The sequence below is a fragment of the Ornithodoros turicata genome, chromosome 9 (assembly GCF_037126465.1).
Source record: "Ornithodoros turicata isolate Travis chromosome 9, ASM3712646v1, whole genome shotgun sequence".
In the NCBI taxonomy this organism is placed as follows: domain Eukaryota; kingdom Metazoa; phylum Arthropoda; class Arachnida; order Ixodida; family Argasidae; genus Ornithodoros; species Ornithodoros turicata.
The window spans coordinates 7,388,600-7,415,157 of record NC_088209.1 but is presented as its reverse complement, the minus strand read 5'-3'; the positions used below and the strand labels follow the sequence as shown (position 1 = coordinate 7,415,157).

The following is a 26,558-nucleotide window of genomic DNA, read 5'->3' as shown; positions in this document are numbered from 1 at the left end:
TCTCCAAGGTTAAACGGAAGTGAGCATACGATAAAGTACATTCTCTAATTAGATCGATTTGAAATGAAATTTATTGATTGGAAATTGCATTCTCATTCGAGTATAACCATAGTAAACCTAAAAAATTGAAAAATTCGAAATTCGATAATTTTTTATGTTGTTTTATTTATTTATTTTTTTGTTTACGTAATTATTTATTGGGGATGGGCTCATATTCATATTCGTTTATCCTTGACTTCTACTAGCCAGCGCTGTATTTCTTTTTCTTCTATTGACGTTTCGTTTCTAGCCATAGACCCCCCTGTAGCTGATCATTGTCGGGTTCGTGTTTAATAAAACAGTTGCTACTGCTAGTACAACGCTGTCCGTGTCCGTCCTTCTCATCTTCGTGTTGCTCCGTCATGTTTCAAACTAATCAACACGCTGTACATCATCTTGCACTATAAAGTGGCTTGTGAGCGAGAGTAATATCCTCCCCCCTCCCCCCATCCGCCCCCCGATGGTTATGGCATCCGCTCTGGCTTGTGGTGCGCGAGTCACATGAGAATAAATGATGTCTCTGAGGGAGTAATGAATATGAACAATAATAGAGCTTGCAGATTTTGCTATTTCAATTCGACATGCCATAAACAAGTCTGTCCAAGCATGCAGTCGGCATGGCGAAAACGCTGTGACAGCAACGGATCATTGTTGCAGTAAAATATCTTGGCACATGTAAATTGTATCACAGGAGGACAACGGGCGTTGATGTTATAGTCCCAAATACTCGTGGATCCACGTGACGAACGGAGTAATCTTCGTGAATACGGTGGGATAATTGGATGAGCCACCGCAGCCGACCCCGAAGCTGTAGATGCCGACCACTGTCCATGCGCCACGTTCCCGTACCATTATGGGACTTCCTGGAACACCCTGCGGGAAGGTAATATCGATAGAGTTAGCCTTACACTCAGCTCTCAAGATCTGATCTTGGTGATTAGCTACTGGTGAATGCAGTAGGTTGCACACGGGCTTGCACACACGCTTGCAAATTTGGAATCTTCGCAGATGAAACAAAGGGAGAGGTTGCAGGCTAGCTGGTACGGATCCATGAAGAAGACCGAGAAACACGGACACGGTGTGGACACGGACAACTTACGTGTGTCGTCCTTCTGTGTTCGTATCCCTCGGTCTTCTTCATGGTTCATAGATGAGACGCTGTAGTCTACTTTTGAGAATCGATGTGGTGAAAAGCGCTAAAACGTTTCCTGCCATTCAGAAGATAAGGCGATACGATTCTGAAGTTTGGTTGGCATATATAGAACGACTTATGCGACAAAGAGCGATAGTGCCTAATACGCTAGCCACACCGCAAACTTAATGCATGAAACCGAATGGGAGTAACTTCACCTCCTACCCAACTATAATCTCGATTGACATCCTTCTCTCCCTTGATGTGTTGAATACAGGAGGCGTACGCGTTTCTGTTACAATTATGTCCCGCATAATTGTTACAAAAAAGGCGTACGCCTCTTGGGACTGACTCTGATACGGACATTGGTACGGACATTAGGAGGCGCCTGTGTCAAAGCGCGTCACTTGGACATCACACGACGGGCGGCGCAAAGGCCAGTGGGCACAATTCCGGATCGGAGCTATCGCCTTGAAATATCCCATTCCGCCATTTTAGAGCGCAGCTACAGCGTCGAAATCTCCCCGTGCCGTCACGGCTCTCCTTTCATTCCGGTTAAGTGGCCAGGGCGATGACGGCTCTAAAATCACGGCAAGTACCCATAGGGCTCTTGCGTCAGAGTTTGTACAGCGCCATTTCGGCCCAAGTGGCCACGGATCCAAACAGTAGGGAGTTTCACCAGCGGGTTCTGCGTGGCTTTACGAGCGGTATGCGATAAGGAGAGCTACAAAACCTGTAGGAAATCCACAGAAAAAAAGCCGTGCATCTTACCAAGTGTGCGAACAACTCGAAACCATGTACTTGAAAGTGCCACGTCGTCTGCTAAACTACCGCGCGTTGCATATTTTGTTGCGCTGAATTTGCTGGTCGCTCGCGCCACCTGGCCCACACAAACAGGTCTATCTCCGGGTGACTGAAGATCAGAGAATCACAAAACTATCCCAATAAATGGCTCTGTTTTACCTCCTCAGTGCCGTGTATCAAACGGGAGTCTGGCCATTAGGAGAACCCTAAAGAAGACGCTTCACGTGTCAAGGTGTTGATCGAACTCAAGTCGAAGGCTTTTCTTTTTTTGAACAGCATAGCGAGAATTTCATGATAGAAAATTTCCCGAAATTATCTTAATTTTATACTGTAAGTATATATTCTGTTGCAGTTATCTTTGGCGCTCTATGGCCTTTGTTGCCTTTGTGCCATTAAACACATAATCAATCAATCAATCAATCAATCAATCAAAGTTACACTCTTAGAAATGAACTTCACCGCATAGCACGCTCCTAGCCAACCATCACCTCGAATGATATCGTTATCTGCCCCGATTTGTTGAAAACGGGGGGCGTACGCCTTTTTTGTGACAATTATGAACAGCATAAGTGTCACAGAAAAGGCGTACGCCTCCCGTTTTGAACAAATCGGGGCAGATAACGATATCATTCGAGACGATGGTTGGCTTGCAGCGTGCTATGCGGTGAAGTTCATTTTTAAGAGTGTACGTACGATTGTCGATGTCTACGTGGAAATACTACACTGATAAAACAGAACTTCACCCCATAGCATGCTTCTAGCCAGCCGTCATTCCGAATGATATCATTCTGTGTCCTTACTTGCTGAAAATGGGAGGAGACGCCTATCCGGGACACATTATGCTTGCCCCAGACAGTCCTCATGTCACAGAATGATATCATTCGGTATGGTGGTTGGCTAGGATCGTGCTATGTAGTGAAGTTCTATTTCAACAGTGCAGTCCAATACAGTTTCCCGGAAATGAATACATGTGAAATATAAATTGGTTAGCCTGGGAATATAATAAACAGTCTCTATTTTGGTTCATGATTGGCTAGAGAGCTCAAAATGTGGGTGGAGCTCCGTGTATACGCAGGTTGTATTATATGCAGACCCAGTTTTTCTTTTTCTTACACACACACTGGTCCGTTCTACCTCAATTTGGCTATCAAATTAAAAACACCGTGTTCCATACCCCATATCTGACTTGTTGCGTCGAGCTTATAAGAAACAAGTCGTTTTAACTGCCTGTCTAGTGCTTTATGGTAACTTTAACTCAACTGCAAAACAATAAACGACCAGAATCCTCAGTAAATAACTACACCCTCTGAATATGCCAAAGAAAAAAGTGCCTTGAGTGCGCGCTTGGAGAGGCTTACGTTGCACTGGTTGCTTGCATTTCGATCCGGCTGGGCACAAAGGAAGTCTTCGTCATCGATGCCATTGGGAAAGGGAGAAAGGGCGACACCGGTGTAAGTGGCGTTGCACCGGTCCATCTGGATCACTCGGTATTTGCGTTCCGTCATGGACCCTAGATTGGAAAGGTACGATGAAAGTTACAGTGAGATTGAAATATGTAGCGAGTTGTCGTATACCGTAGGTAACGTTACCGCTACGCTACCGCACCTACCGGCGCCAATGAGCGCATGCATGACTCAGAATTTATTAATTGGGTGCGGTAGACTCGGCAACATATACCCGGCTTCCGGTAGCTGTACAGGCCTGTTGCACTAATAGGAGGCGCTGCGATTTTCCGACGCACGCGCCACGAGTGTACGAAACACGAACTACTTTCTAGCAGTCTTGGGAAAGGTCACTTGAAAAGGCAACTGAGTTCCAGTTACAATAAGGTTACTAAGCTGCAGGTAGAGTTATTTTGCATAAAGAGTAATTCAATTATTTCACATTTATTTCCCGCAGAAGGCAAAAGCAAGGATTCCAGTTTAAAAAAACTTTGTTCTAAATTATTCCCCTTTCCAATGAGAACTACTTGTGCAGGTGGAACTTGAGGCAACCGCTGCTGCTATCGGTAAGTGTATCACATTTTATTCTGAAGCATCTCTACGACTGCGGGCAAGACGGCCACCAACGCTTCTCCCACAAATAAATAAATAAATAAACAAATAAATAATAATAATAATTCGTGTCATTTACTTACCATAGTGAAACGCGCTTTATTAGACTTTGTTGAAGGTGAAATATTGAAATTAGACTTTACTGATACGCGCAAGCATTACGCGGGTTCTAGGCCAACGAAATGGCGATTTTTGCCCCGCGTTGGGTGGGATTTCGTGCATGCTCCCAACGGGTCCGCCCGAGTTTGCTTTGTCGATGGAATGCTAGCATTCAAGGTCCGATGGGCGCTCTGTGCATAGCGCGTCACCCGCGTGCTTTCTCGGGTTTCGTTTGGTCACGTAGGGTTCAGTGAACGGCTTCGGAATCACACAATACAATTGCGCCACACAAGAGTGAAAAGAGAAAGAAAAGGAATCTCGAACATCACGGTCTCAGTTATCGTGCACATGCCTCTTCTTCTCGGTAGTGTTCCGCTGAGGTAATCTTTAGGTCAAAAACTATTGCTCCCTGGAGAATTTTTTCTTTTTTTCATTTTGCCCCTGCTCCACACTCTTAAAAATGAACTTCACCACACAGCACGCTCCTAGCCAGCCATCATCCCGAATGACAACGTTCTTGCCTATTTTGTGCCGTGCATAATGGCCACAAAATAGGCTGCTCCTCCCGTTTTCAGCATATCAGGAGCGAGAACGTTGTCATTCGGGATGATGGTTGGCTAGGAGCGTGCTATGTGGTGAAGTTCATGTCTAAGAGTGTAGAGTAGATTGGTTTCCAGGTGCGCCCGTCCATTCAGATGTCACCACATTGTTGCTTTAAATTATTTCACGCAACCCGACGATTTCATCAATAGGTGTGCCATCTTAGTGTTAACAGGGCACCAGAAAGAGAACCACCTACCTGGTTCATCGCCATCAACGACGGTGAGCAGTCGTCCATGGAAGCTACGTCGTTCAGAGATCACTTTGGGCAGACAGATGGGTGGGAGCTGGTTGGGGCGAAGAGGGGGCGTAAACTCCAGCACGGCCACGTCACCGTATCCATCAGGATACTTGTAGACGGGGTGCATTGCACCACCTAGCAATCGCCGCACCGACGACTCACCGGGCAGGTTCACCCTTACCACAGTGTTGTCCCTATATAGTGGTAACGAAATGAAGCCATGAAAATTTGTTGTTGTGCAGGCTTGCGTACAAATTGAACTCATACGTTGGAGGGCTCTGTGAATTCATTGTACAGGGTGTACGAAGGTAAAGTAATGCCCACGTTTGCTCAAGCAACGCCTTGTGATTATACCTTATTTGAGCACGTCCTACGTGTCAGAGTGGTTTTATTTCATAGATATTCACGAAAACACGAGTTAATTAGCTCAGGTAACTGTTCTTGACACACGAGTGATTCCCCAGTCCGAGGATTACTGTGGTCCAATAAGATGACGCATCCAGACACCCATTTTCTTCTTCTCCTTGGGAGTGAAAGAGCAGCGTCCCTTTCGCATTTAAGGGGACGGGAGAAAGTGCTCGCTCATCGATGTCCATGACAGCAAAACTCCGAGACGAGGGGCAAGGAGGGACATATACACGCAACGTCGGTTGCGTGTGTCTGTCCCTCGTGTCTAGCTTGGTGATGGAAGCAAAGCGACTGCTTTCGGTCTTTTCTCTAAGAATAGGAGAGCACGGGTGAGGATAACCCGCGGGTACTCGCGCAGTTTTGCTCTTCGCGGGTAAACATTTCAGTGCCTCTGCGGGTTGCGGGTAAAGTGCGGGTATACCCGCACTAGCTGTGCCCGCGGATTAGACGGGAATGTGCGGTTTACGCGCAAAGCTAGCCCGTCGTCCCTGTCGTTCACGTTCTGATTAATTGCAAAGTATTTAGCTTTCCGAGGCGTACCTCACTTCTCCTATGGTGGGCTAGAAAGACTGGTGTGCTTACCGCCATATTCAATACATGGAATGCGCGATGCCCCTGTTTTGAAGCCAAGCTCCTGAGCTCCGGCGCTATGCGCTCGCTGCGAACCAAGCGGATTTTCGTTGAACTAGTCCAACATTTGCTGTGTGTGACGGTGTATGTGTGCTTGTCTATTTTTATAGTGAATATATTTGGACCAGCACTACGTTGGTTTGCCGCACTGACTGTTTACTAGCATCCGCAATTCTTTGTAACTAAACCACGTGACATTTGCTACCGTCACGTCTGCCTAGCCCACGATCCCTGCAAGCGAAAGATATCGGAATGTTGCGAAGCACGTGACCGCATGTCTTATCTTCGTTGGATGATGACAGCCGGGTCGAAAAACAAAATAAAGGGCGGCTACTGCGTCCGAGAGCTCGCCTTCTTGATGGTTTCTTTCTCTTCACTCTTTCTTTTCAGCCTAGATTATCGAGTTGCTGTGTACAAGAAGCTGGGGACACTTTGTCACGGAACATAGGCCGATGGTAGATTGTTCAACTAAATTGCCATTTAGCTAAACTATGACGCTTTCTATACAGTGTACCTCGCCGCACATCTTAGGAGTTAGTTGTTATGTAATTCTTTTCCTCCCTATGTAACTATAAAGGAACATGGTATTGGCTATAAAAAACGAAATTGTAGCATCGCAGTAGTATTCTCTCTGCACGCACGGTTTTACTGTTGACCAGTAGAACGACTGAGTCATATATATATAGCGCGAAAGATATATTCCTTATTTCCTTGCTCCTTCTTCCTTGCTCCTTATTTTGTTGCATATATATATATATATAGAGAGAGAGAGAGAGAAGAAAAGATGCCACACTTGTATTATTAACCGAAAATGCTTTAATGGAATTGATGTTATACAAAGGGTTCCTAGAACATCATGTTAAACTCATTTTATCCACTGATTGAGCGGCCTAAGAGCGCTGCTAGCGTGACATTATACAATAACAACGAATACACTGATGATGATAAATGGGGAAATTCGCCACCTGGGTTTGTGGCCCACAACCGACAGCCTTAATGCCGTCATTATAGATTATAAAGGTTCAAGTTGAAAAGCGTAATATACATGTGCCCTATGACTTGCGAAGTGCCCGCTTGGTGTGTCCCCGCCCCCGCCATATTACTTGTGTCATACTACCCTCACTCGTTCTGAGACCTTTGTCCTACATTTTGCAATTGATCCGTTCACCGTATGTGCATCTGTTTGCATTTTCGTCGCTTGTAGGCGTCCTGGGGTGGCCCCGACTCTGTCGCGACTCATATCCCCATCTTTTTCTGTTACCTCATCACCGCCATCATCAGGTTATATTAAGAAGGGTGTAACATAGTTACAAATGAAACCTATTGACATTGAAGACGGTTAAGGATATAATGTCATGATTGTTCAGTATATGGTCCCATGTTGAAGTGTAACTTAGGAAACCCCAACCGGAGTTTGAGACTTCATAAATGAAAATGCACTACTTGATATTGCCTTTTGCTATGTGGTACACTAGAAGTCAAGAGTGTTCTGCTTCAATACGTGATCTGTTCCTGGTGCCTAACACCCTTCACTGGAAATGGAACTGCCAAGTACTTGGTTGACATTCAGATCACAAGATGGTTCTTGAGATGCACCATATAAAATTTAAGCATAACAGACCTAAAATCCAGATATTCCACGATATTCCTTGGGCAGATCCTTGTACAAATTTTAGCTGGATCTGTAGCATCTCGAGAAATGTTAATATGGCCCGAAATTTTTTCAAGGCCACTGTACACATACCCACAAGAAAGTTCGTGTCCGAGAAGCCTTACAGGGGGAGGGGGGTAATATGTTTATTAAGAAAAAAAAAGAAGTAAAGGCTAGCCAGGCAAAGAGCCGGCTTGCTATTCCAAAAAAACGGGGAAAACGAAAAAGAGAAGGAAGGAAAGATAAAGGAAAAAACGGGGAAAACGAAAAAGACAAGGTTTACACTCAAAGACCATAGCTGACACGCTAAGCTTAGCATCTTAAACGTCGCATACACAAAGTTATACGGCGATGGAAACTAACCTTGGTTTCAGGTTTGACGAAGGCACTGAAGGAGGAAATGAGGAAATTAAGTGAGACTAAAAAGAAAGATTATAGCTACGTCTTTGTTGCGTACTCCCAGCAAATTTGGCATATGATAACTCAAAGTTTCGAGCAAAAGAGGAACAAAATGACGCACAGCAGAGAACAGATTATATAGAAGATGTGGGAAACTCCTAATAGATCTATCACCGTTGTCGCACAACTTAAACTCCCGAATTATTATTAGTATGACATTACTTTAAAGCAGCACTTGCATCTCTATTTCTTATTATGCCACTGTGGGAGGTAAATATGAAGAAGTCTTCTGCGGGTAGATTGGCAAAAGAAAAAAAGTGGATATGCTAGTCCAAAAAGTCTCGGGACTGATTACTTCAGGACGCGATATTGTGGTCTTCTGGGCAAGACAATATTCCGAATGGTTTTCTTAGAAGGTACGCCGAGTAAGCTGTGCAATTCCTCAAAATTATTTTCCAGATATCGCTGGACGAAGGGACTGTCCCGAACGAATGGAAATGGGCTCGTATAAAACCGATACGTAAAGCAGGAGTCCCGACTTTGGTTTCGAATTTTCTCTTCTTTCCAGCTTTTGTGAATTGCTAAAGCACATATTTTCCGAACAATTAACATCATGATCAAGTAACAGCATTCCTTGTAGCATATCTTTCGTGGGGGCTACTCCGCTGTCATGGCCCTGTTTGATTTCATCCACGACTTTGCATTTGCTTTATATAATAACATACAAATTGAAATATTGGTTTTGCATCTCTCCAAGGCATTTGACCGCGTACGTACCCTATAGAAAGCTGATACATAATACCAAGATCATGGATTGGCTTCGGGACTGATTCCCTGTCTGATTGAACCCCATACACCTGAGGTATACGACAGGAGTCAGTCTTGAGACTTTTGCTGTTTCTTGTCTATATGCACGATATGTTAAGTAACATTAATTGTAAAGCATGTTTATTCGCTGATAACTGCGTAACATATCGCGCGATATATTCCGAAAAACATAGGGATGTCTGAACGTGCGTCCTCAATATGCCGATCGTTCTCTCTCTCTTTTTCTTTCTTTTTTTTCTGTGTGCTTTGCTTATGGCTCACCTTGCTCGTACGCACTTTTGCAAAGCAGTTTAGAACACATCAACGAGTGGTGTTACAAATTGCAAATCAATGTGAACACCGACAAAACTGTGTCTATGCTGTTATATGTAGAACAAAGGCTTTGCCAACATCATAGTATACTTGCAAGGGAGCTTAGTACAAACATCTTGGCGTCGCCGTCCCGTCCGATTTTAGATGGAATTTTCACGTGCGCTTAATAGGCATCACAGTCAAGAGAAAGCCTCTTCTATCTCAGAAGAACACTTCATTATGCTACTGCTTAGGTCAGACTACCGGTATATAGAACACTCGTGCTACCGATCGTCACGTTCGCGAAAGTAACTTGGGACCCCTTTGCTGCGTCTCTTTTGCGGGTTTCTTTCGAATTGTCGCCACTATACGAGTGTATTATGTGTATATATTATATAATTAACGTACGTCCCCTACTCCTTCCCAGGTTCCTTCTGGGACCAGTATTCTGAAATAAATGTATAAATCGTTATATTTTCGTGTCGTCCCCTTTGTCTTCCGGATTCCTTCCCTCTACTGACTGCTCATATGCAGACTGTAATCAGCAATTCTATCGCTTCCGTTGGTTAGCTGCAGTTAACGTATATCTCACGCTTTTTCTATCACAATCCCCCGTCACCGGACCTCGCAACCTGGAAGGTAAAGGTCGCTCAGATGAAGGGAACGATGAGCACATATCACGAATATCACTACCCAAAGGCAGAACCGGCTGCTCGAACACGTCTTTATCGTTATCAAAGTACACGTGTCGCAGACCCGAGGGCTGATAGGGACGCGCCGACGAATGTCAGCACTGATATCTGGGTGTGCCATTCGTTTGCTCCTGCAGGTGACACTCAAGGGGCATTTGGCATGCAGAGCAAAGAAAAGGCACGCTCATGGGTTAACGGCAGGTGTGTAATCACGTGACGAGTAGCACTGAAATGAGCCGCGAGAGGCGAATAGATCGCATAGCGCCGAGATACGCTTGGCGCCATCTCTCGGCAGGAACATCGGCGGGTACATATGAAAACCGCCGAACGGTTCACCAGTCCTTCTAGCCCACCATACTTCTCCCTCACACTCTAAAAACTGAACTTCACCGCATAGCACGCTCTGCGCCAACCATTGCCACGAATGATACGGTTATCGCTTCTGATTCGAGGAGAGAGGGAGGCGTACGTCTTTTTGTGTCAATTTGGATATATGATAATTGACACAAAAAGGCGTACACCTCCCTCTCTCCTCGAATCAGAAGCGATAACCCAATCATTCGTGGCAATGGTTGGCGCAGAGCGTGCTATGCGGTGAAGTTCAGTTTTTAGAGTGCACCGCCTACACAAAGGCAGCTTATCTGTTGTGTCGTGCATGGTTACTTGAAGGGGTTACTTAAAGGGGCCTGGTTACTTCAAATCATGTTCCACGCTATGTTCATTTCGTATTTGCTATCATAATTCGGAACTTTGATTCTCTTACGAAGCTACAACCAAAAATATACGGGACTCTTGCTTGCTTCGGCGCTAAGCAGTGAACGTCGTTTCAGTTCGTGCATCGGTGCGTTTAGGCCATGCTGCGCGTGTCACACTATGGAGCAGTCTCTGTGAAAAGCATAGTGCGCGTTGCGAAGCCGACCGGCGTCGCTGTCCGAAGGACGTGAAAATAAATGTTGTCAGCGCAACATTTGCGAGAACTGTTGTAGGCTACAATTCAGTGAGTCGGTATTGCAAAATGAAGCAGTGCGCATCATGGCGCTCATACACGGAACACTACGATTGGAGCCGTTCCAAATCCACACGGCCACGATAGGTAAGCCCGCGCTTGTCCTGCTGTTTCATTGGATGCACGTACTGGCATCCTGCCCTCACTTCGAACACCAACGCCAACAGCATTTCGCCGCCTTCTACAGATACCATGTCCCACTCCACCCAGCCCTTCTACTGGGTGACACTCCTCTTGTGCCGTTTGATAATGTCATCCAATTTTTGACCATGTGTGGGTTACTTAGTCAGATGTAGATGTTAAGTATTGCTCCGATTTTATCCAATATCACCGAACTCCTCATGTAAATATCTCATCCTGGATCACCTCATCGCTCACACTTGTAGAAAGCTTTAACTGCCATACTCACTTGTTGTCGTCATCCTCCTCTCTCTCCTATCCTGATCCACCTCATCGCTCATACCTGTAGATAGCTTTTAACTACCACACACACACACTCTCTCTCACATCATCTCTCCCATCATCATCTCCCACACACTCACCGTAGTTTTGGCGCTCTATGGCCTTTGTTGCCCTTTGTGCCATTAAACCCATAATCTCTCTCTCTCTCATTGGATACCGCTAATAGTCGCTTCCAGTGGATCCCATTCGTTGCCGCCAGAGAGGGCTGTGTTTTCGTTGAGTTTTTCTTCTGAACGGTAGCGCTGTGCGAACTAATTTTGCTCGTATTATACTAATTGAAACACGGACTTTCATTTGAGAGCAAGTTGTTTTTGCATTTTAGTGCCCCTTTAACCTTTTAACGGGACCACGTTGTTCGTTGGTTGGTTGTAGTCGTGCTCCTCCATTTTGATCGGTATCTGCAAACTATTACGCCAACGAAACCATTATGATTCCCGAATTTTCGTAGAAGTTCAACATTGTTATCGGCTCTTTGTACCAGCAGGGAGACGACTAATCTTCCTTCCTCGTTATTTTTATGCAACCTGAGTGCGGCGTCGTGTGCGGGGTAAATACGCGAGTACGCGTGCCGGTGAGCGGGTGCGGTTTGTGTGTCCGCCGGTGCGGGGCGGGTGCCGATGTGAATTTACGTACAGGTCCCGACAAAACTTTACGGAACACGCGAACGGTATATCTTCTTCTCGGTGCGACACCCTACCGGCGAGCTGAAACGGAGGGGTGAGTGACACACGGCGATAGTTTCGGTATCGCTTGGATGTGCTCGAAACGTGGTTTGAATTTATGTCGCTGCTAGCGCACTCCTCCCCGTCCCCTTCTGAATCCCGCTTCCGCTTGGCTCTAGGCTGTCGCACCTAGGGGAAAATACAGCGGAAAGTAAACCTTTCTCGGGACCTGTACCTAACAAACTAAGGTAAAGCTTGGAACATTCAGCAGCCATTCAAGGCGCTCCATTGTCAGTGATGCGTAATCGCAGTGCACTCCGAGACTAAAATGAAAAATACACAGAAGTAAAACACGCCGTCAGATGCCCTACAGTTTATGTACGCGGAACCTGGGAAGTTCACATTTCGCAGCTTTGTCCAGATTGTGAGGTTCTGTATCTCCCCCTTTATTCGGCAGACACAACGTGCATCGGGTGATGTCCCCACAAGTTGCCTTAATCAGCGATGTTACGGTAACTTTCGACCAAGATGCCTCCAGACTATCCATAAATCTCATTGCGCGACGAGTACTATGCAGAAAAATAGTTCTCTTCGCTGGAAATGTCCGCAAGATTTTGGGCGTAGAATTTACTTTGGTGACTTCCATTCAGTTAAATGATTTTGTTTTAACCCGCTAAATTCACCGAATAATGAAGTAAATTAGATTGTTAAATTTTATTTGCCGTTACTTGCCATACATATGAATATCGATGGAGTTCGATAAGTATTGAAGAAAAACGTGCTAATCGAAGTTAGCCGCATTAATTCCCGTTAATTCCATCCTATACACACTATCCGTAGCGCCAAAATATTAGGACAAATTTCTCGAGTGTCACTAACATAAACGATCAGAAAGACCTGAGTTCTGCGTTGAAAAGTACGTACACTATCCTTTTGCAGTTTCACTTCCTCAATTGAACTGCCGAAATAAATTTGGGAGTACTGCAGTTACGTTCCAAGGAAAGGTCCAAAGTGTCTGTGTGTCTGTAAACACGAGAGAGGGAACATGCATACGTGGGCAATGGCGTATGATCGATATAGGGTCAACTTCGTCCTCGCGCGTTATCACGTATACTGCAATACGCCTGACCAAGAGTATATCTAATGTCCACTTAAATGGGAAAAAGTCTCTCCTGGCTGAATCAATCAATCAATCAATCAATCAATCCTGGCTGAATGAAAGATGCAGTTACCTTGACAGTAACACAAAAGCAACGGGATATTTACTAGTTGCGCCATTCGTGATTTATGATCGACAGAAAAAGACGCAGCGAGCGACATCCTCTCGGAAGATTCTAGTGGAAGAAAAAGCAAAGAAATGATCACGAAGCCGCGGTTCTGTCCTGTCTTAAGCTTGATTCACACATGCGTTTTTTGGATGCGTTTCGCGTTCGCGGCGCCGCGAAACGCGAGCCGCGGAGCGTTTCCAGCCGCTTTTCGAGAACTGCTCCGTGCTGCAGCTTCGGAGGACAGAAACGCGAACGCTTTTCATCCAGCCAATCGGAGCGCTCGGAGGGGTGACGTGGATTCCTTTTGGCGCCGGCGGGCAATGGCGGGCCTCCCGATACCGCGCTGGGATCTTTTGTCATTTGTGCGTGTGTACGTGTTTGGTGCTACCGCGTGAGTAAATTCCTTGGTGTCTGAGCTGTCAACGATGAGCTGGGAATTTGCGCAAACCACGGAATCGACGAAAATAAATACGACTTGTGTGTAACTGTGTGTTGGTCGTCGGTAGGTAAACATGTGTCTCGCTTCTTCTGCCGTTCTTTCTCTGCTATTGTGTCGCGTTTGTCGTTCCAACGATTGATGATTCCAGCAGAAATGCTTCACGATAATTATAAAATGGAGAACATGCTTCACAATGTAAATTTTGAGGAAGAGAGCTGGAAGTGTCGGTATGATCCTGATGTAGCAACAAAAACGAAGCGCGTTCTCAGGATGGCGGCTCGGCTATGTGTGACAGGCCCCTCTCGGCGGCGCCGCGAACGCTGAGGCGGCGACGCTTTTTGAAACGCATGTGTGAATGAGCCTTTATGTTGAGCATTCAAACGGTACCAAAATATGAGCGGCGGCGTACTGCGCACTTAGCAGACGACGCCGTCACCATCTTCTCCTGTCATTTGCTATGGAATATCTTTTGGCTGTGTCGCAAAGATATTCCACACAGTTAGTGGTGTACGACGTTGAGCGCTCGCGCTCACGTGACTGCAGAAAGCTTTGACGTTTTTCGAATCTTCCGTTGTAATATTCTGGGGAATGTCGTTCGTGTGAATACAAGGTTTATTCCTTCTCCCCCCGCCCCCCTTCTCAAAAGTCGCGACAATACGGAGAGGCTTCGGACTGGTCCTCTCGAACGATCTCCAGCGATGATTCGATGATTGAACAATTCATTTGAGTAGACTAATGAGAGCGCGCTCCGCCTTGACGGCCTTCATGAGAAGGATAGGGAAAGTATGCAGTGCGTGTTATTTTATTTTTATTTTATTTTTTGTTCATGGATCCTCAATAAATCACGGTTGCTGACTGCTGCTTTTCGGAATTTACCTTGCAGTCACAAGAAAGAAAAAAAAAAAACTGCTCACAGGGCGGAAGTTCCGCCACTGTGCAAGTAGCACACGACACCATCCGCCTTGTCTGTTACGGAATATCTTGTGGCTGAGCTGCAAGATATTCCTCATAATCAGAAGGGCACGAAAAGACGTGACGTTCTTCGCATCTTCCGCCGGAAGATTCCCGAAAATGTCGCTCGTATGAATATACGGATAGTGCCCCTTTAAGCACCCGTCGGACACTTTACCTTCATGCTGCCGAAAGTATGAGAGTGCCTCACCGAGGGATATATTTACCTGAAATCCGTTCCCAGGCATTGGGCCGCTGTGAGAACGTGTCGTTTATCTAAGAGAACACCAGCACACCGTCTGGCTGTCTCACGGCTATCTTCCAGGAAAACCTGCCATAGAAGAAGCAACATTTCATGAGACTGCGTTCATACCAGATACATCGTGAGGTATAAAGGAAGTGAGACGCAGTTTGCACCTGCCATTTGCACGTGTCTGATTCACACTAGTTAACATCCATTCGCGCGGCAATCGTTTTAGCTGCTTGCCAATACCGGTCACGACAACAACTATAGTGGATTGTGTAGTGCCAGATCTGTGTCGGGTAGTACCTATGTGTACGCAGTGCCTGACTAAATCACGCATACAGAAACGAAGGCTGTAGAGGAAAATCTCTGAGGGGAAGCGACGACGGAACGCAAACGAGTCTGGATTTGATAACGAAACGATGGCTACTTAGCGAGCGAGCTGGTGAAGTTGATGCATAATGTAAAACCCCGAGACTAGGGAACACGAAGTCTCTCCGTGTTGGAGTCTGTCCCTTCGTGTTCCCTATAGTCTCGGGGTTTTACATTATGCAAGTCTGGATCGTTTGTCAGCTGTTGTCGTTTTCACCTCTAACCAGACTTCAAGCTTTGTCCGTATGGAGTAACTCCGCTAGCTGCCACACGTTCTAGACAAACACACACACACCAGCACGAACGCTGGGCATAGAGATTCATCGAGCCTATAGTTACACCGAGCGAAAAACGGCGCCAGACACGGCGGACGAAGTGCGAGTCGGAACAAATAAGGCGCTGCACAAAAGTTCTTGTTTCGACAATAAGAAAAAGGAAAACAGGACACTCCATCAATCCCTGTGGAACGACCGCTCTGCAGTGAGTACCATGAGGGACTTCGGAAAATCCCTGAGCGTCACCACGGAGGAGAGCATCAGGCAACGAAAATACGGGTACTCAGCTCTAACCAGTGTGAACTACACAGCTTTCCCTCCCCCACCACCACTCTCCGAACAAAAGTTCTGATATAGTGCTAATTACCCAACATGTACTGCGCTTCCATCCCACTGTATCAACACGCAGAAAAGGCAGCTCCTCCCTTTTTTCATTACTACAGATTTGACCAATCCTTTTACGCCATTGGTCACTCAATTTCATCCCAGCACTACCGAATTTAATCCAGTGGTCAACCAAATTAGTCCAAACCCTGCCCAAACGTATTCCGTATATTGTTCCGTCATGGAAATCGTCATGACTGAGACTTTCATGATTACGTCAATGTATCATGAGTTCATGACTACTGACCCAACAACCTCTGGTTATCGCAGTGTCATGTGGTGTTTTATTACTGCCTTTGTCTTTATGACATTCCATACCTATTTTCATGACGTGCCACGAATCGATTTTGTAGGGCTAGTGCTGCATCAAACAGTGTCATTCAGTGTTTTGTGACTACTGGCGGTCATTATGACATTACACGACTATTTCTATGATATGTGCCACGAATCAATTTTAATGGATTACCGCTGTTTCAAGCAGTGTCACACAGTGTTTTATGACTACCGCCGGTGATTATGACATTCCAAGACTATTTTCAGGATCCGCCAGCTTGTGCGCACTGCGGTGACAGCTTGACTGTCTTGCACGTACTGGCATCCTGCCCTCACTTCGAACACCAACGCCAACAGTATTTCACCGCATTCTACAGATACCATGTCCCACTCCAGGCAGGTTACTTGCTTCATCAGCTCGCAACAACAAAAAAAAACAACGAAGAAACGTGATGTGGAAGAAACCCGGGAACGCACACTGACGTATCGCATAAAAATTGATAATTAAAGGGATTCCTAAGAGAGCGAAAAAATGAAGCGCTTCGTTTGAATCACTCGTATACCCCATCAGGACAGTCCCAGTGAGCTATGTGAGCTCTACAAGGTCTCTTTTTGTGCGGCTCGTATCTGGTGCGCTCAACATAGCATGTCGACTTCCACAACGATAACAGAACGCATAGTAAATTTGTATCGATTAGAAATTTGTTAGTGGAGTTTTCGAACGTCAAGCAACACTGTGCGTCGAAGTGCATCGCTTACCACCCAAGGCCAGTTGTCATGTATATCGTTGCTGACTCTTTGTCTATTCAGCCTGGAAGCGTACGGTTCTCTTGCGGACTTTCTTTGCAAGAGCCCCCTGCGAGACTCTATCCGACCGAGTACAGTCCTTTCATTTCTTGGAGGTCCTTTGGAGAAGCCTTCTCCTGGACGGACGCCACAGACTGCGATGCATTGAAGAGACATAATTACACGGTCACACACACGAACAATTCTTCCGATGAAAGATGAAAGTCACTCAAAAGGTTAGCCAGCTGCAGGACTCGAACCCACATCTTTTGGATTACCGGCCCAGGGCTCTACCAATTGAGCTAAGCTAACACACTTTCCCAGCGACTTCCAAGGGCGCGTCATCTGAAGGGACAAACCAGCCACTCTCTCTCACTCATCCTCCTTTCACTCTTACATTTTTGCTCACTCATACGCACATTCATACGACGGGATCGACGCAAGCGGACAACTGTTGATAATGAGAGAATGAACATGGGTTCGAGTCCTACAGCTGGCTATCATTTTCAGTGACTTTCATCTTTCATCGTTAATTTCTTAAGCAATTTCATGCTTTGCATGTATTTGTCCTTTCTACGTTGTTCCAGCCTCAGAACATCAGTTCTCTCAAGTTCTTGCATTTATGAGACATTTGATTGGGTAGCGGTAATGTAAGTAGTCAGAGCCACGTACGTCGTTGGTATGCTGCCATGTGTCGTTCCTAGTGTCAAATGCAATATAATAGCACCGATAGCGGAGGATATTGCAGTGTAAGTCCTGCACTCATTGGCTGCTGCTTGGAGGTCACGTGTTCAAGCACGGCTACGGAAGTGCCTGAGGTGACCCGAATGACAGTAGTTTTTGGCCATGTTGGATACCACTTTAACGCTCCTTTAATGACTAGGAACAGTCATCCCTCCTGTCACGCGTTTACTTTTCTGTCTCCGGTGGCTTGTAGCCCGGCTTACTACCTGCGAAGATATCGACAGTCAAATCAAGATTCTGCGCTTGCTGCATTATAATGCGTGGTGCCATTATACTGGGCCAGATGCTTAGAAATGCGGACCAAAGAGTCCATACAGTGACTTCAACGGTGGTGGTGGCGATGGTGAAAGAGCTCGCCGTTGTCGGCAACGTCACGACTGACGCCCTGGGGAATGTGCATCATGGGCCAACTTCTAAGGGAACTGTGCCGACATATGTCTGAATGCGTCTGAGGAAAAACCGCAGACAGCACAGACAGCACAGGGATTCGAATCCTGGTACCCCCCAGTCTCGATGTGACATGGTCAGCACGCTAACCACTCACCGCACACACCGCACACTCACCGTAGTTTTGGCGCTCTATGGCCTTTGTTGCCCTTTGTGCCATTAAAACCATAATCTCTCCCTCTCTCACTTATTTCGTGTCCTGATATCTTTATGCAGGGACGGTGTTGACTGCGGGGAAGCATGATGATTGGACGACATACGTGACCCACGTGAAGGCACGTGACTGCCAAACAAATAAAGTTCAAAGTGACAGAAAATGCGTCTTTTCAACTGTTTATGCGGCGTCAAAATGACGTTGCTGAACCTACTTCAAGCTCAGAAAACTTCCACGTCGAATCGCAGGGAATATTCGAGTTCACAAAGAAAGATGGCGGTCACTTCTGCTGCTCTTTGTGTGTTGTTATGCCGCCGTGTTTATTATGAGCACGTTTTTTGGTGAAAGCTTGGTTCTGTGCGTTGGTTATGTGACAGTTTCCACGACCCCAAACATACCCGCAGAATGCGCTCATGTCTCGACGCACTTTGACCGATTTTCAGTCGCGAGAAATAACGTTTTCTGAATTGTATTCTGAAATGCACCCACTCAGCGAGCGCAAAGGGTTTTTGGCATGAAAACGTCAGCAAGTTCGGTCTGGTAGCAAGGTCAAAACTTACGATGCAACAAAATTATGCCGATCTTCGTGACGCGATGACGCTGTGAGCAATAAATCGATAGCAACCATCCGGCTAAATCCACATGGCTTACACGTGTTAGGTTCTAGTTAAGAAGATCATTGCGGAGGCTGACGCAATCTTTGGGTGTTGGCCAGCGCGTGCGCATGAGACGGAAATAACGGGGTACGCGTACTTTGCGAGCAGTCTATCTCGCGAACGGGAGATGATATCGAGGTGCCACTGGAAAGCGGTTGAGAGGTTCTACTTGTACCTCAAGAACGATAACCAAATTTTATAAATCTGCAAAATTCAAATATCGAAGGTTTGCCCATATATGAAGCTAAAGAATGATCACACTCGAAGTAAACTGCAATCAGATAAAAAGGCGTCTCGAGAAGAACCCAAAAAGTCTCCAAAGTCCAGCACCGAGGGAGCGAAAAGCTGCTGCTGGCGCGCACAGCGAGACCTTACCCTCAACCAGCGCGGCAACTTCGACTTGCGCGAGTGTGAAAGTGCATCCAGAGGGGGTGAGCACCATGGACGAACTAGAGCCGAGCAAAAGAACCGAACACCGTGATGTAAAACACTACGACTCGGACACGACTGAGCACGTTCCTATTTTTTTTCTTCTTAGTTTGTATTTTGCCTGAAGCAGAAAGGGCATTTCGCCTATTCCCAACATTTCAATACAAAACATGTTCTTACTACAATGGTAATAGCTGGGGAAAAAAAATTTTTGTTGACGCGCAAATTGTCGGTCGCGTTAGGTTATGTTACGTTACGTTACGTTACGTTAGGTTAGCTTAGCTTAGGTAAGGTAAGGTAATGCACAATGCTGTGAAAGGAAAGGATGTGAAAGGAATGCGACAGCAAGGTTGAATCAGACGACACATCTATCTGAAAGAACAGTGAGGAGATAACAGGAAATCGCGGGAGTACTGTGCGCGGCCTGCAATTTGCGCGACTCCAGAGCAACATTTTTCCGTATTCTTTTTCTGATTACCAATGCAGTCGGGAAGGCCTTTTGTGATGTTATGGAATAAATCCCCAAATCTTGCTGTTTCTGGCAAAAAACTGGACACTGACTTTCTACGCTGCACAGTTGAGTTCAGAAAATTCAATATCTCGTGACTGGACTGGACATAAAAGAATGTGCTCGTAAGTCATGGCAAAAGGCCGTCGAAGATAACACCATTAACTCCACAATCGTCAGAAAAAGTAGATGTAGATTTAATTTTGTGACACATCGGATTATCTAGTGCCGTCCTTCTTTGTTCGATGTCCAGCGCAGGCACCCGACCGTGTTCTCCGTGGATCGCATCTATCGGCTGACCTGCGTCTATCCTCTCTACCAATGACTTTGCTTACTTTCTTTTATGCCCTATCGTATACCGCTTTCGGCTATCCGCTATCGGTTTTCCGCTATCGGCGGACTACGCGTATGTGTTCGGTATGGAAGAAACATTGATTGGATTCGATTGAAAATTCTAGCATATAATAAGGTATTCGATCCGAAACGCATTTACAGTGACCCCTCGTTAATATGACCCCCGATAATCTGACATACGCGCTTTACGACCGTACTCCGGGGAACAATGTAGTGAAACGTCTGCAAATCCCCCCGTTAATATGACAATTCCGCGTTCTGACCAAAATTTTTGGGAACGACCATGGTCATAATAACGAGGGGCGCTCTATGGCCTTTGTTGCCTTTGTGCCATTAAACCCATAGTCTCTCTCTCACTCACTATCTTTGCTTCGATATCCGAAATATTCCAATGTTCACGCAGCGCAAGTCTGTTCCATAATGTACAATTTGACCTTGAACCCTCTAAGGATCCATTGCTGTACATTTCAGTCTTCACCGGACCGGTCGGAAGCTCTCGTTCTTCGTCCTATCACGCTCGTGCCGGTGGTCCGGTCGCTCATACGATGACACAGACGTAGACCGAACTTCAGTTGTCGGTAATGACAAACATTCATCTTCAACTTGGCGAAGTTCGGATCTCCTCGTCGCGCCATGGTCATAATAACGAGGGGCGCTCTATGACCTTTGTTGTCCTTGTGCCCTTAAACCCATAATCTCTCTCTCTCTCTCCTCCTCCTCCTCCTCCTCCTCGCGCGATGTCGCGTATTAAACATAGTTCGGCGTTGACGAGTCTAGCGCCCCTGTTCGGATCAGTAAACTTGCGGCTGTCGTGGGGCACCGTATTTGTTCTTTCTTTCTTATCTTTCCCATAATCATCTCCAACACACTCACCATGGTTTTGGCGCTCTATGGCCTTTGTTGCCTTTGAGCCATTAAACACATAATCAATCAATCAATCTTACTTATATGTGATAATCTACGTTTCTAAGTTCAGGCTTTGTTGCCTTTGTGCCATTAAACACATAATCAATCAATCAATCAATCAAGTTCAGGCTCGTTGTCAAGATGAATTTGCGTGTCTCCAACGTTGCCACACCAGCACTGGACAGCTGTTTCGGCCTTCTTGGGCCTCTCCAGCAGTGCGCAGGTGGGCAACGTTTGAATGGTTGGCACCAGAAGGTCACGTCGAACTCTGATGTCCTTTTGTCAGGATGAGAGACTCACCACTGAAAGCCCAGTGCAAAGCTAGTGAAGTACATATACGGGGGGAAAGTGGTCGATACTCTTTGGCTGCACGTAGAACATGACGAGGGGAGGCATCACGTTCCATGTGACCTGACGCCACCCAATCAAACGCTGCCCACATGTGCACTGCGGAAGAGTCCCAAGAACACTGAAACAGCTGACCAGTGCTGGTGTGGTGACATTCGGGACTCGTAAACACATATTCTACGTGCCGCCAAAGAGCTTTGGCTACTTTCCCCCAGTGTATGTCAAGATGAATGTAACTCTCGCGTTGTTTCTAAATATAGAAATTATGGTGTCCCTTACAAACCTGATATACTATCGGTGACGTCAGGATTCCTTGGCTGCGTGGTCTCTCGACTAGCGTCGGGTGATGCTGCTCTATTCACCCCTGGGGTCTCCTCCGCAACAGGAGCACCTTCCTGCTGCGTTTCCTCCGTCTCTTCCGTGGTTGTAATCGGTGGAGGTGAAGAAGGAACAGCTTCCCGATTTATCGCACCTTCCGTGCTTGGTACTGCAGTACTGCCGCTACCTGCTGCAGGAACATCGTTGGAGCAGCACACAAGCGGAGTAGTACCAATCCAGTCGCAGGTGGTTGGGTGCTGGCCACGACGAATGGCGCGGATGGCGGATGGACATTGAGAAACTTCTACGCAAGCTGGAAGATGAGGGGGACAGATGGGTTTGTCTTCGTCTTCGAAGATTATTCCGCTTGGGCCTGTGGGAAAGTCCATTGTAATGAACGAATGAAACACATCATAAAGATGGCTGCTGCCAAATTACGTTGATCAGGGCACTTCAATTTATTACAGGTCAGCAATATCCGTCTCGAGGCAAAAGTGAGAAAAATGGAGGGGGCCCTGACCGCTGGCTTCAAAGGTTATGCACTCACAAGTGGTGCAAAAGGAACGCTTAGCAGGGATCTCAAACACGCGGGTAATATGTGGAACCATTCTGTGAACTATTCTGCGTGGGTGGGTACTATCCTATACAGAATACTATTTTGTGACGAGAGGGCCCTTGACCATCAGAACCCTCTGAAAAGTTTTAATGAGGAATAATGAATAATACTATATCTTCACGCATTGCTTTTACCCTTATCCTGCCTAGTGCTGCCCCTGTACTCTTCTTGTGGCTTGTGAACCTCAACGGGTTACGAACACAGCGACCTTGTCTTCGCTTGCACTTCGATAAACTACCACTGTCACTATTCTGAGTATTAAGAGATGATGCGAGCTGTACAAAGGCCATTGTACTTATATTTTTAGGAGTCATATTAAAGTAGCAATTTCGAAGCCATCCATTGTCAATAATGTCAGCTAGTTGAAACAATGAACAAGGGTAAAATACGGTTCCTTGGTGTCTCTGTATATAGCCGAGGGGTAGGGCAGAGTGTTTGGGATAGTGCTTTTCACGGTATACAGAAAATCTGCATTTTATTCTGTGCGTCGACTGCGCCCCGTAACTACACTGTCTTGGCTCATAAACCCTACGTTTCCAGGATCTTGAGAAATAAAAAAAAAAGGAATGTGTGATTGCGTTGCAGTTGTGTATAAATAGGAGATACTTTCAGTGCTCCTGAACTTTGTCATAATCGTGTGTTAAGAACCTCGTATTTTGCTCGAATCTTTTTCCCTATTTTCACTACCAAAAGGCAGCAAAAAGATTTGGAAAGGCACTTTACGGAAAACTCCTTTTATTTCGTGAGTCTATAATTTTCGCCAATGTCGCAGAAGTCACATATTATTCGCGACCACAAAATTCCGTGAAATCTCGCACTCCCCTAGCCATGTGAGCACTGCCGACACTGTTGCACATGCGCTACACCGAAAAAGTCGTTGTGCCTTATGTGAACGAACAATTCGAGGCCCTTTGCTTACACCCTGATCCTGGTGCCAAAACATTATGCTTGTTCCACGTGTTTGAGGTGCATCGACCAGACACCATCCTACAAAAGTCCCGAGAGAACAGTGTTGTGTGCGACTCTACACATACAGGATACACAGGTGACCTATCTCTGGCTCCTAGATGTACGTTTCAATGGCATCTTTAAGTCCGACATGAAAATAAAGTCCACATTCGGGTACGCTGACATGGATACGTAGCAGCTCATGAACAGAGAATGTACCTACTCCAGGTTTTCCCGTCTATTTTAGTCTGAGTGCCATCTGAATTAGTCCAGGTGCCATCTGAAATAATCCAAGCGCCATTCAGTTGAATCCGGGCGCCATCTGAAAAAATTCAGAGGCTATTCAGTTTAATCCAGGTTGCCATCTAAAAATCCACGGTGTTTTTAAGCACTATAACCGTGTATTCACATGAGGGTCATCCCCGCAGAATATTCTACAGACATGCAGTGGAAGGAAAAGTCAAAAGCTGCTTGCGGGACTTAAGTTCTGCTGCGTCTTACGTTGAGCATTCGCACGGCGCCGAGATATCGGGAGCTGGAGCGGAAGTATAGCAGACGACATCATTGGTCATTTCGTCTGCTGAGGAACATCTTGTAACTGATCTGCATGGTATTCCACGCGGTTAGCAGAGCGCCAAAGGAGTGATGCTCATAGCAGAGGACACCAGTGGTCCTGTTGTCTACGAATGAATATCTTTGTGACTCAAGATATTCCCTGCCGGTTGAAGAGCACGGAAAGTCATCACGGACATCCTGTAGCTTGGTCACAAGATATTCCGTAGCAGATGACAGGACCAATGGTGTTGTGTGCTATGTGAGTCTTGCCTTTTCGTGCTCTTCTAACCGCGTGGAATATCCTGCACTTCAGTAAGAAGGTATTCTGTAGCAAACAACAGTACCAGTGGCGTCGTTTGCTCCAACTCCCAATATGTCGATGTCGTGCGAATGTTCAACAGAGACATGGAAGAACTTCAGTTCCATGAGCAGTTTTTTTTTTTTCATCTTACTTTTCCTTCCACTAGAATACTCTACGAGGATGTCCCTGGTGTGAATACACGGTTATAGTGCTTAAAAACACCATAGATAAATTCAGATAGCACCCGGATTACACTGAATATCACCCGGATTATTTGAGATGGCACCCGGATTACACTGAGCGGCGCCTGGATTCTTTCAGATGACACCTGGATTAAATCATATGGCACTAGGACTAAAATGCGCGGGAAAACCTGTAGTTCAATTTTAATAAATTTCGATATACTGTTGCAGACAGTTGCAAGCTTATGCGGTATAATTTGACGCCACAGTATTTGACGCCACGAAACCCGGTACCCGGGTTCAAATGCCGGTGCCAGCTGCGCTGTTTGAGGTTTTTCATGGGTTTTCCTCAGACGCTGTCACCGTATGTCGGCGCAGTTCCGTTAGGGCCAGTTCTCACTTGGGGACGCCCGACGCGGCGTCGTGAGCGGGCGGCGGAAATAGACGCGCATTTCCGGAGTCTGGAGAGGAGGGACATCGAGCCAAAAAAAAAAAGCTGCCATGCCGAACTTTCTTCGCGACGTCGGCGAGAGCTGCCGAGAACGACAGTTGGCGACCAATTAGGAAAGGTCACGCCTCCTGATTTCTCGTCTGCTTTGGACGACGGAATGCCACTGTGGTGGGAACATGAAAATCGCGCGCGCTCACGGAGCAGCGGAAATGCGCCTCTACTTCCGCCGCCCGCTCACGACGCCGCGTCGGGCGTCCCCAAGTGAGAACTGGCCCTAAAAGAACTGCGTCGACATACGTCTGACAGCGTCTGAGGAAAACCCAGGAAAAACCTCAAACAGCGCAGTGGCACCGGGATTCGAACCCGGGTACCTCCTAGTTTCGTGGCGTCAAATTTTATCAACTTGCAACTGTCTACAACAGTATATCAAAACGGTGATCAGTAGATCAACAGTATATCAACAGTAAAACAGATCAGGTCAACAGTATATCAAAACGGTGATCAGTAGATCAACAGTATATCAACAGTAAAACAGATCAGGTCAACAGTATATCAAATGAGGAGTGCAGCATGCTTAGATCGTTTTCGTTTATGTCCCACAATTCGAACGCTTTGCATTTTACTCCCTGTGGGCGCACAATGGTTCAGCTTCATTTCAATGTGTAGGGGATTAAACAAAACAAAAATGAAGATGTGGATGCCAGAAGGAAAAGTGAGAAGCGCCAGCCAGAGCCAGGCGAGAGAGAAAGAGACTGTAACCGTATACTCAGAATCCAAAGGGTATTCTCAAGTGTATTGAGACAAAAGGGTGCGTCAGTTCATCGGTGTGAGCGGCGTTGTTCGGAATCATCCCTTGTGTACCAAATTAATGTATTGTGTATTGATGTGTAACACCGTTGGGAAGAAATAAACTACAGGATTAAACACACCATCGGACGAAGACAACAAGCGAAAGACAAGTAAGCAGACTCCTCGTTGGAATTATAATCAATCAATCAATCAATCCTCGTTGGAATTTAGGCCTGTAGCTCACAATGGGGCGACCGAAGAAGATGCGTCCGCAGTCGGGAGCTCAGCCGCAGGCAGCAGGAGATACATCTGCTTCGAACACTCAAATTTCACCTTCGGGAGACGGCACAACACCAACTGCCGATACAATTGGTCAGTCTGTGCAAGACCCCGCTGACGATGGTGAACATGAGAGCCGTGAGGAGATCATAGATTCTTCTATCACCTGCGAAGAAGGCTCCACCGCACCGAATGTGACTTCGACCACCGAGGGCACACAGCAACTCGACTTCCAGGCAGTTCTTCAAACCACGTTTGAGACAGCGGTCAGAGCAGCAATTGCTGGCATATCACCAGCTCTGCAGCAAAACGCAGCGCGTCCTCCTCACCACCGCGTCAACGACATGAAGGATCTCGTTCCCGAGTTTCATCCGGATCAGGACAAGGTGATGACAGCAGAAAAGTGGACGAAACGTATTGACGAACTTGCAGAAACATTTGGCTGGTCAGATCTGGACACAGTTGTGGTGGCTCTTCCGAAACTCAGAGAAACGGCACGAACGTGGTATGAGGGTGTGTCCGTACGTCGCCGAACTTGGGAGGAATGGAAAGAATTAACTGTTGCACGAGTCATTTCCTTCCA

The 26,558-nt window shown here is 46.3% G+C and overlaps 1 protein-coding gene across 1 annotated transcript in view; it reads right to left on the bottom strand.

Annotated features, from left to right (window-relative positions):
- Positions 1-587: 587 nt before the first annotated feature.
- Positions 588-26,558, bottom strand: part of LOC135368080 (clotting factor G beta subunit-like) — a 48,333-nt gene continuing 22,362 nt past the window's right edge. Inside the window, exons 2-7 of the mRNA XM_064601157.1 lie at positions 21,820-22,227; positions 16,964-17,145; positions 14,884-14,987; positions 4,928-5,163; positions 3,334-3,485; positions 588-912 (exon numbers count right to left, since the gene is read on the bottom strand). Of these exons, the coding sequence (XP_064457227.1) occupies positions 751-912; positions 3,334-3,485; positions 4,928-5,163; positions 14,884-14,987; positions 16,964-17,145; positions 21,820-22,227 (1,244 nt within the window). The 3' untranslated portion in view covers positions 588-750. The remainder of the gene's footprint in view (positions 913-3,333; positions 3,486-4,927; positions 5,164-14,883; positions 14,988-16,963; positions 17,146-21,819; positions 22,228-26,558) is intronic.